We start from the raw sequence: 10,793 nt of genomic DNA on the forward strand, positions 1-10,793 counted from the left end.
AACCGACGGGTGAACCGGTCATGCACATTTTCTTGAATTATAAAATTTATTGACTTAAATTACCAAAGAAAAAATGGAAAGAAAAGGAAAGTAAAATGCTGATGTATGTGAATCCTTCGAGTTATAGTTGTAGAGTAGTTGAGACACGAGTTGCGAGCATCATCGTCCAGGACGGATCGAAAGACTTGCCAAGGTAGTTAGGCTCTTTGGCACGCCATCTTAGGTCATGCGATATGCTCCTGCATCATCACCTCAGTTCACATACTTAATTAATATTTAAAGATGCCATTTCTTTCCTTCAATTGGAGTTTCCCTTATTTAATCCCATGCAAGCATTGCATGTCACCTACTATGTTTCTAACAGACCTCAAGCTCTTCAAGAAAATCTGAGAGGTGAAGCATGAAGAGTTGATGACTCTTGTCTCTCCTCCTCATCTTTCTTCATGAATCAAGAAGAACAGATTTAGCTGTAGAGATTCTTCGATTCTTTTTCCTTGTATTTTTGCTGTTTTTTTTTCTCGGGTCAATTCATTTGGTGATGCAATGAGGTGGGTGTGTTGGAATGATGCAGTTAGCCATTGCTATCACCTAGATTTTTTATGTCAATGTCTTGCCTTTTTGTCCTTTATTTGCTCTGCTCTGTTGTTCCCGTTTCCTCTATTTCAATTTCTTTGGTCTTGACTCTTCACTGATAACGCTTAGCCAAAACAGGAAGTCACTGAGATTTTGCAGGTACCTACCATCATATCTGTCATGTTTTTCGTTGCAGCTCTCTAGTTCTGGCTCTAGTCAGTGTGTCTGATGTCAAAGATTGTTGTTTGAGAAACTTGAACCTTGCCCTGATTAAATTCTTAGTCCTTGAGCACTAGGATTGTGCCTGAAGTTCACTTTCTTGTGAATTCTTGAATCGAACTGATCAAATAAATTTGCAGGTGAAGATGATTATTGTCCAGACTCTGATGGAACGACTTCGGCCCCTCATAGGCTCAACTGGCTGGGACTTCTGTGTTCTCTGGAAATTGAGTGAAGATCAAAAGTTTAGAAATTCCTAGATTCCTCTCTCTCTCTCTCTCTCTCTCTCTCTCTCTCTCTCTCTCTCTCTCATGTTCTCATCTTTTTCCGGTGAAAATATGGTCTCGGTATTTGTTATAGACTGATAGAGTGGATTGACTGTTGCTGCGCCGGAGCTGAACACAACGAAATCGGAGGTGAAGAGTTCGGTTTTCCAGTATCTCCTTGTAGAGATGTCATGTTTCAGCATCCAAGAAGAACGAAAGCTTGTGAACTCCTTGCTCAGATGCCCTCTTCCGTGCCCCTGGAATCCGGGTACTTTCAACTCACCATTTCCTTTTGTTTTTTGATGGACTGGAGTTTCTGTTGCCATATGAAAATACAATTTCTTGTGAGCAGAATTTATGCGCATGCCTTCATGTCGTCCCAACCAAGGTGGCTTAACTTCGCTAGCAGCTCCGACTCGAAAGCAGAAGAAGTGAGTTAACAACTGATATGTCCATCAAACTGCATTGTGTCTATTTATCTCGCTTGTTTTTCGAACATTGATGTCTCATCGCAAGGTGATCAAAGAAATTTCTGTCCTTTTGCAGGATACAATCGGGACCAAGGTTCTGATACCATTTCCTGGAGGTTTGATCGAGCTTTTTGTCACTAAACAAGTATGTGATTTGAATGTCACAGCGGTTCTTGTGAGTTTACGCTTAGTGGAAAGATCGATAGATTTTTGGCTTGATCAACTTGTCAGAGTTTCATCTCTCCCTGAAATGTCGCCTCATGTGTTTCTGTCGCTTTAGGTACCAGAAGATCAAGAAATCATAGGCTTTATCACATCCCAGTTCTCCATTCCGTTTGATGCCGATTCCCTATCCTCAGTCTGTATGGAGACAAATTTCTCGATAACACCAAATGCTTTGAATGATCTGCCACAGCTGATCGACCCAAATGACCACATCAATTCGCCGGCACAACTGCCCGAAAATCTGAACCTGCACGATGCTTCCGGTGACGGAATCCACCTGTATGAGGCAACCATCGGAGGATCGTATGACACTTTTGTAGGTAACGAGGAAATGAATCCTTTCAACAAGCTGTCAGCAGGAGACGGATTTCAAGAGACGGATGGAGTGGAACAACTGAATGTGGTCCCTACAGAACAAGTGAACACGGAGTGGCAAGGGAATGATGAGGAACAGCTCAAACCGGAAAATGGCGCAACGAAGTCAACATCTGATTGCAGTGATCAGAACGAGGAGGATGATGAGAGGAACGGGAAGCAGCCTCACTCAAAGAACCTTCAAGCAGAGAGGAGGAGGAGGAAGAAGCTCAATGACCGCCTCTACAATCTTCGCTCGCTAGTCCCAAAAATTTCCAAGGTAATATGCTGTGCCATACTGGAAATTATATTCCAGTTGAATTTCTCAGCATGTTGTCATCCTACATACAGAGTACTTAGCAACTTTTTAAATGAGATTCAGATACTTTGATGGGCTAATTCATGACATTAGGAATATCCGAACTGCGATCAAACTCTATTATGTCGATTTTCACAGAATTCTTGCCTGTAAATTGTGCAATTTGACTGCTTCCTCATGACAAAACAGCTGGATAGAGCTTCGATCCTTGGGGATGCAATTGAATACATAATGGAGCTGCAGAAGCAAGCTAAGGAACTCCAAGATGAGCTCGAAGAGCAATCGGATGTGGAAGACCCCAGGAACTCCGGCAGCAGCAGCAACTTCACCGTTGGCCAACCCGAGGTTTTCAACATTGGGCTCCTGTCAGCATCAGATAAAGCGGCATTTACTTATCAGCTGCCGGGAAACACTCAAGGAGATGGATCCACCAAGAGAAACCGCGAGTCAGAGACTGCGTATGACAAGCAACAACGCATGGAGGTACTCCATTAGATAGTCCCTCCGATTCTTTTTCAACTGCTTCAGCAAAATGCTAAAACTGCGAACACACAGCCACAGGTGGAAGTTCGGCAGATGGACGAGAACGAGTTCTTCATCAAGGTGTTTGGGGAGCACCGGCCTGGTGGGTTTGTGAGATTAATGGAGGCTTTGGACTCCATAGGCCTCGAAGTGACCAATGCAAATGTTACCAGATTCCTAAGCCTTGTCTCCAACGTTTTCACAGTTGAGGTACTGTCTAAAAGCATGTCTAGCATAGTAAATACTTGGAACTCTTAGTATACCGAATGAGAGGAAAAGTTAGAACATCAGATAAACTATACTAACACCCTCTTTATTCAAAGACTCTATATTGAACTTGTGGAGCAATTAGCGAATTTCCCATATAGACCACAATGTTGTATTTCGGGTATTTTTTAATGTAACGGCATTCAGGAACCATATCATTTGTAGGAGGTTCAATTTCATAAATGCAGTGCATTACTCTCCAGACAGGACAATTATAGTGTACCCAGATTTGTTTATTGCATTTGGATTATTCTTTTTTGGTATGATTTAGCTTGAAAAAAGTGGCTCTTTTTCGTGATTGAATTGCAGAAAAAGGACAGCGAGCTGGTGCAAGCCGATCTCCTGAAGGACTCTCTGCTTGAGCTGACAAGGAATCCCGCCGGCGGGTGGCCAGGGCCGAGCAAAGCTGCGGAGAATGGCGGCGCCAGGAATTGCCATGGTCATCAGCATCATTACCACCTCCTGCACAACCATCCCTTCTGATTTCACTATCACTGCCTTCCCAGCGTTTGATAAAAAAAATCTTTACATTATAGGATGTTCAAGTGAGAAAGCTGCTTCTCTCCTCACAGTTCTTGGCTTTCACCAGGCTTGTGGGTGAAAAATAATAGTACCACTGTGTCATGGCAATGTATTTCACTCTTTGGTCCATTTTGGTTTTGATCTATTTTAGACTTGATAAAATTTCAAAATCTCTGGCATCTAAGGTGCTAACTATGTTTTCATGACAAGAAATGATCGCTTATGCGTGTAGCACTTCTGCGTAATTACTCTTTAAAGGGAATCCTGTTACACGAATAGCTTCCGGTTACATTACATGGCAGTGACACGAAGAAGTGATATTTCGGGCCGGTTAGAGTGTGCTTCTTTATTACGATTCTTAGTGAAAATTGAGCCACTTAACTGAAAGTGCGGTGCTCATTGTTAAGGGTGATTGGTTAAAAAATGGACATTTTTGAAAGAACCGGGCCTTATATGTAATGTAAGTATTATTTTAGGGAAACATTCATGTGAATAAAAGGGTTTATTTCAAGCTTGTGATGAGAAAGAGGAGGTGTGCATACCTAGTTCTAGTCGACAACATGGACGATCACGACGAGCTTGCCGTACTCTTTACCATTGAGAGGGACCCTTCCAATCTTTACGTGTGTCTTGAAAGGCATTTTCTCTTGTGCTAAATAAGAGAGAGAGAGATGTCGTTGCAACTTGGGAATTCATAAGAATTTTTGTTAAGATTGTTGGAATAATTTGAAGTAGAGATAAAAAAAAAATCAATTGACTGAGGCATGCAAGCACCGTCCCAAATGATCATTCTACCCCTTGAAGTATGAAACTCGATGTGACAGCAGCCTCTAGCGACTATCCTCACAAGATTCAATAGACCATCCTCTTTAGGGCCCGTTTTGTTTAATTTGCAAAAGAGCCTTGGAAAAATGCAAATACCTTTAGATTAAAGTCTCTTGGGGAAATGCAAATAGCGTATAGTAAAAAAATCTTTATCAAGCTACTTCGGGCCAAGTAGTATTTGGCTAATTTTTTTTTTGCAAAAGGGTTTGGGATTTTCTTTTTTATTAAAAATAAAAGCTTACCCTTCCTCGGAGCTAGCGAAGGACTATGGCCGCCGACGAGCCAGATCTAGAGCCAGTAGCCGTCACCTGAGGTCGGGTGACCACCGGCGAGGGTCGCGCTGCCCCAGGCAATGGCCGCCTGGGTCGCGTGACCCTTGCCGGAGGTCGCGTGACCTCAGGCAGCCGTCGCCTAGGGTTAGGCGACCTCGTCGGCCCTTCGCCGTCCGGATCCAATGTCATTGGCTCTCGCCGGAGCGCAAAGAAGATGAACAGTAACAAAGGGGCAAAATCGAAATATTAAAAAATAAGTTAAGGCAGTTTGGGAAGAAAAAAATTGGTTTCAGCATTTGCCAAATGCTGAAAGCCCAAAGCTGGTCCGGATCAGCTTTGAGCTTTGGGCATTCCCAATGCTAGCTTTCGGCCGATAGTCTATTGGAAATTCTTGTCAAACGCTCTTGCATTTCCCCAAGGGGCTTTCAAGCCCAAAAGCCCCTTGGGAATACTAAACCAAACGGGGCCTTATTCCGCACAGAATATTAAAGGGAACATGAACGAAAAAAAGTATATGTCTAACCCAGCAAAGAAAGAAATAGAAGGAGAGGAGAGAATTTTCTTGTTTTGATATATATATTTTTAAATTATGCTCGGAGTAACATAAGGTAAATGAAAAAGAGAGCTATTTTTACTTCATCAATTCCTGCATCAAATCAAAAAACATTACAAACCGTTACAAATTTATGGTAGTCATGACTTATATGAAAACTGCTACAAAACAATGGTTTCGAATATTTCAGAGCCGTCGAAAAATCTAGCATCAAAAAAATATCTTTCGCTAACAATCAATCAAAATAGAACATACGATCAAGTGAGATTGAGCAAAGCGCTTTGATTAAGTGTCTCGTCACTGGAAATTCTCCGCAGAACGCTTACACATCACTTTTGATCGGGCCGAAGTAGTGCTTGTTTAAGAGACATCGGAGCCGCGAAGATATGTAGTTTTCATGCTTCCTCTTTATTGAAGCCTAACCGCAAAAAGAAAAAAGAGGGTATCGGATTCCTCGATTTTTAATCAGGTTTCCGCCTTTATGAACTTAGCCATTCTGGATTAGGACAAAAGAGATCGGTAAGTAAATCAAGACACGCCCGCTATACACTTTTTCGCCATTGCTTTCCCTAATCTCTCTATTTAGAAACCGTAGATCAACCAATCATCAATCGATTTTCCAATTTTCGTTACATTCGACATCTAAGCAAAGCTTACGATTCTCTTAGTGAGAAGCTCTCGGTTCCGCTTTAATTAAGTCCGACAAGCAGGCACGAGAACCGGACTTGCTTTGGCTAGCCTTCATGCAGGCAACCCAAAGAGAGGTAGGCGCGGAAGGTCTTCCAATCCAAAGCAGTCGATCGGAGCTGCAAACGTTCCCCTCGACAGAAAGGCATTCTCCCCCTCCCGGCCCCAGATTCGGTTCACGGGAAAGGGGGATCGGGATACCGTTACGGATCCGGATGCCTCGGTGGATCCCCATCCTCCTCGACCACGCAGGATCGCATGCCTATTTGTGCTGATTCCGATGCCGAGATCTCGATCGCACTTCTTCTATTCAAGATTATTCTTTTGGATCTAAAAACTCATCAAGGCCATGAGCTTCCATCTCCCCGAAAACGACGTCGTATGGGGGCGCTCAACGCCCCACCTCCTAGAAAACCAGAAGAGTCCAAAACCCTAACCCCCCAAAAACCCCTCTCCCACCAACACGCACCGCCCACCTCGCCCTGCTCTGCATCCATCCATCCATCCATCCATCCGTCAATGGCGTCGCTGAGCGGCAGGTTCAAGGAGCTCCTGAAGAAGTACGGCAAGGTGGCCCTCGGCGTCCACTTCTCCGTCTCCGCCGCCTCCATCTCCGGCCTCTACGTCGCCATCAAGAACAACGCCGACGTCGAGTCCCTCTTCGCCAAGCTCCACCTGCCCGGCGTCGGCGTCTCCGCCGAAGAGGACCCTTCATCGCCGCCGCCGCCGCCGCCTTCTTCGACGCCGAGCGACGGGTTCGTGGCCGAAGAGGGCTCGGCCGAGGGCGCGATCGGGGAGGAGGCGAAGAAGCGAAACCGGACGGCCGAGCTCGCCGCGTCCACCGGCGGCGCCCTGACGCTGGCCATCCTGTGCAACAAGGCGCTGTTCCCCGTCAGGGCGCCGATCACGATCATGCTCACGCCCCCGCTGGCGAAGTTTCTGGCCAGGAGGAAGATCATCAAGGGCAATGTAAGATAAGAGTTTTCGATGCTCGCGGCGTTTTGAGTTTATGGTTGATAATGGAATTGTGCTGGTCTGCTAGGAGGAGAGGGAGAGGGAGAAGGGAGAGATGTATTTGATAGTTATCAAAAGAGAGGCATGGCTGAATAAGAAAAAACTCGATTTTGTGGAGAGTACTAGCCGGAAGAGTCGTGTGATCGGTTGAACAGTTGAATCTTTTTTGCGTTCGGGTTGAATTGGACTCCTCCATTGTTCGGATAGATGTTATAATTCAGTCTAATTTGTTGTAATGTAGCTTTCGAGTGCCGATTATTTGGGATAGATCGGAAAGGCTGGTCCTTAGCTTGCCATTCTCATTTTGACTGAGTCCCAGTTAAAGATTTCTGAGGTTCATAATCACTGATTTCCATATCTGATGCTGCATGTATAGTTGTGGTGAATGGCGTGTTGTTGGATGGCGATTGAGTCTTCGATGCTATGATGGGCATCATGAGTTACTGAAGCTTAGAGAGGTGAATCGGTTCGATCTTAGATTCTCTAGACAATGGGAAAGGAAAGCCGTATGAGTTGGAGAAGCGGCATTGGATATGGATCTTGAGGGTATAGAACACGTTGAGCTAAGTCATTTGCATCTGACTATAGCTGCCTTCGGAGTCATCTGCTCTTGTTCTGTTTTGACTTGGAAAGGTCAGCACGCAGAGAGAAGAATACAAAAGAGAAGCTCGCTCTCTCCAAGTGTGCTCGACAAAATGTTCATTTATAGACAAGAATCGCATAGTAGGCCCTGCTAAATTGTGATTCAACATAGATTCTACACCTTGGAACCAGGCCAATTTTCGAGTAGTGTTGTTGCGGTCTACATGATGGTAAGAAATTAATGAAAGCTTAAGATAAATTTAGTTGACGAGGTCATCTATATTTATTGATGTTATCTCGTCGACATGAAACCCTATTTTTGTGAGAAATATCATCTCTGCCTTTGATGGCAGTCAGAGCAGAGAGGGATTGCCTTCCAGTATACCATTTGGCTGGACAAGTTCTCAAGCATTGAGTTTGACCTTAGAGTACGTCGGTCCCTTACTAAATAGTCGATTGAAGTATTTCGTGCCGTGAGATTGAATCTCTTCTGGTGATTGAATTCATATTAGGAGTCATGATATTCGTGGAGAGTTGACATCGTGTCCAGTTATTCATTCGTCAGCTTGCATTTATCGCCAGTATATTTACTTGATGATTTTCGCTTCTCTTTACTTGTCGTTCAATCCACGGTCCTTTGTACCCGCCGTTTTCTGCTTCATATGTTATTCATCGTCTCTTTGCTTCTAAGAATGGCGGGTTAGGGTCGATTGACCTCTCCATCCAATTTGCTTTTCCTTGTAACAAAATGACACAGCTGTGCTTTGTGCACAGTTGCTTCTGTTCCTTGTATGGTAGCAACCTTCCCGAAACAATTGGAATTTTGCATATATTCATCTGGAGAGTACATCTATATGGTACATTCATCCTTCTGATCTTGTATATACCTTGCTGTGCATATCTGCACATCCATCATCTCCCATTTAGCTCTTGCCAAGCTTTGCTCCCTCGACATAAGCCTTTTCAAATGGTTCAGGTAAAGTTCTTTCTTGGAAAAGTTTCCCTCTATCCCGTTGCTCTGCTCTACCCGATCTTGTAAGATATGGCAAACTACCTCCTCCTTGTAGACACTGTCGCTAGTTACGTACCCTGCTTCTCCAAGGGACGGTCCTGTAGTATATCTAACAAACTTCACTGGGTTTTTCTCTCGTTTAAATTTTGTCTAAGCTGATTTTCTGCTGTCTCTGTGCTTCTTTATTGCTCAATTTGGCTAACTAATCAGTCTCTACTCTCAATAAGTAACGGCTAAGGGCTAGGTTTTGGCGGTTGGGGCCCAACTACTGGTTGATATTCGGAAACTGGATGAACAACCTCTGTGGATGGACGTCGTCGTCGGTTCTTGAGGCAATGGCCATCTTGGTACTACGATTACGCAGCCTTACATATCTGCAGCCCGGTCTCTCTTCTTCTAAGAAACAGATCATCAACCTGAGTGTAACAGAAAGATTACAACAGGAAGACGTTCAAAGAATAAACTGACTCTTGCCGTACGTGAGACCTCAGGAGGAGCAAACTCTCTTTTGATAAGCTGTATGGACTGTGTGGACTCTTCTTCTTGTACACAGCAGGCCGCAATATGTTTCCCAACATGGATCTTTACTTTTCTGTATTCAGCACGCAGGACAACGAAAAGCCGACTGCCATCCTCAACAACATAACATGAACCGCTGTCCTCGTAAGATGTCTCTTCGCCCGCTTGAGGTTAGGACATGCAAAACCCTAGCAACCTCGATCATGTCAAAATTTGCAAGAGTCGACTCCCATTAGCTTGCGAAACTCTTCAAGCACAATTATGTAAGTGATTCTTCTCCCACGCCAACCTCACATGACCCAACCGGTTCACGCAGGAATGCCCAAAGTGGTTCATGTAAAAGTACACGTAGGATACCAAAGAGAGTTATTCATGTTCAAACAAGTTTCAACAATACCATTGTGACTGCTACAGATGTACGGGGTCGGCTAATTTCCTGGTCCTCTGCTAGTAGTTGTGGATTCAATGATAGAAGAAGGGGGATGCCATTTACCGCTCAAATCTCACATTTCGAATTGAGTTCCATTGCAGAGTCTTGTTGACTAGTACAGCACAAAGAGCCAGGTGATCAAAGCAAATCCATTTTCACCCAATCCTTGTTAAATCTCTACTATCTCAAACACGTTCAATTTTTCAATAGACACACCTAATTTGTTGATGATTAAGGGAGAAAAAGTACGAATAGGAGTCTCAAAGCTTATCTACGACGTGTAATGGAGACGTCAACCTTTCAATGGGTTGAGTTAAATCTTACACTCTAACTAAAAAGTGCAATCAAGTCGTGAACCATAAATCAAACAATTTAAACTGACATGTGCAAATTAAGACGGTTAGTTGTAATTTAAAATGTATATATGACTCGATTGCAATAACTGAAAAGTTTAGAACTCGGTTGTATTTCATATAAAAAGACTTACGACTTCTATAAACTTTTGCCCCAATATAACTTCTTATCAACTCCTCTCGTTGTAAAAGAAAAAAAAAAGGAAAAATCGTTTAATAAATTTGACATAGGTGCAATTAATCAGGTCCGTTCGTCATGAAAAAGCCCAATATCCACGTAGGCTCATGAAAAGGGCCATCATGAGTAAGCCTTCTCTAGAGGGGCTAGGCCCAAAAGTTTAAGGCCCGTGCCCTCTCTCTCTCTCTCTCTCTCTCTCTCTCTCTCTCTCTCTCTCTCTCTCTCTCTCTCTCTCTCTCTCTCTCTCTCTCTCTCTCTCTCTCTCTCTCTCTCTCTCTCTCTCTCTCTCTCTCTCTCTCTCTCTCTCTCTCTCTCGTCTTAAGAATCGGCGGATCCTCGGCGGGTCTCTCTCTCTCTCTCTCTCTCTTCTTAAGCATCGGCAGATCCTCGGCGGGCCATAACCCGGAGACTTTCTTTCTTTGTGGTGTGCGGGTGCAATGTGCTCGAGCTCCATTGTCGGCGAGCCGAGGATCCATCGCATTTGCACGCAGTGGATTCGAACATGGCACATAGTCAACAACAAGTGTTTATGGTTGTATGTGGTACATGCTCCTCTCTAAAATGAAAGGAAGGGCCTTTTGATTGATGATCAACACAAAAACGGAAGGGTGAATTTTCATCAATAGGTCAT

General features: G+C 44.0%; 2 protein-coding genes across 5 annotated transcripts; both read left to right on the forward strand.

The window, feature by feature from the left end:
- Window positions 1–307: 307 nt before the first annotated feature.
- On the forward strand, window positions 308–3,866 carry LOC115681521 (transcription factor ABORTED MICROSPORES). 4 transcript variants are annotated; one of them, XM_056309023.1, is made up of 10 exons: window positions 308–393; window positions 712–732; window positions 933–1,036; window positions 1,153–1,326; window positions 1,411–1,489; window positions 1,605–1,673; window positions 1,809–2,387; window positions 2,616–2,909; window positions 2,982–3,158; window positions 3,525–3,866. In XM_056309023.1, exons 3-10 carry the CDS (start codon window positions 939–941, stop codon window positions 3,696–3,698), a joined length of 1,644 nt encoding a protein of 547 aa, XP_056164998.1. In that variant the 5' UTR covers window positions 308–393; window positions 712–732; window positions 933–938; the 3' UTR covers window positions 3,699–3,866. The 4 variants fall into 4 exon arrangements, with proteins under 4 accessions (XP_056164998.1, XP_056164997.1, XP_056164996.1 ...); XM_056309022.1 differs by having other exon boundaries at window positions 342–548; XM_056309021.1 differs by having other exon boundaries at window positions 361–455.
- Window positions 3,867–6,502: 2,636 nt separating this feature from the next.
- Window positions 6,503–7,328, forward strand: LOC115681489 (uncharacterized). The gene has a single exon (XM_030605454.2). It carries the CDS (start codon window positions 6,594–6,596, stop codon window positions 7,050–7,052), a length of 459 nt encoding a protein of 152 aa, XP_030461314.1. The 5' UTR covers window positions 6,503–6,593; the 3' UTR covers window positions 7,053–7,328.
- Window positions 7,329–10,793: the final 3,465 nt, after the last annotated feature.

This window comes from Syzygium oleosum, unplaced genomic scaffold, assembly GCF_021117445.2.
Source record: "Syzygium oleosum isolate NSW1041296 unplaced genomic scaffold, Sole_v2.1 Sole_v2.02, whole genome shotgun sequence".
Taxonomy (NCBI): Eukaryota; Viridiplantae; Streptophyta; class Magnoliopsida; order Myrtales; family Myrtaceae; genus Syzygium; species Syzygium oleosum.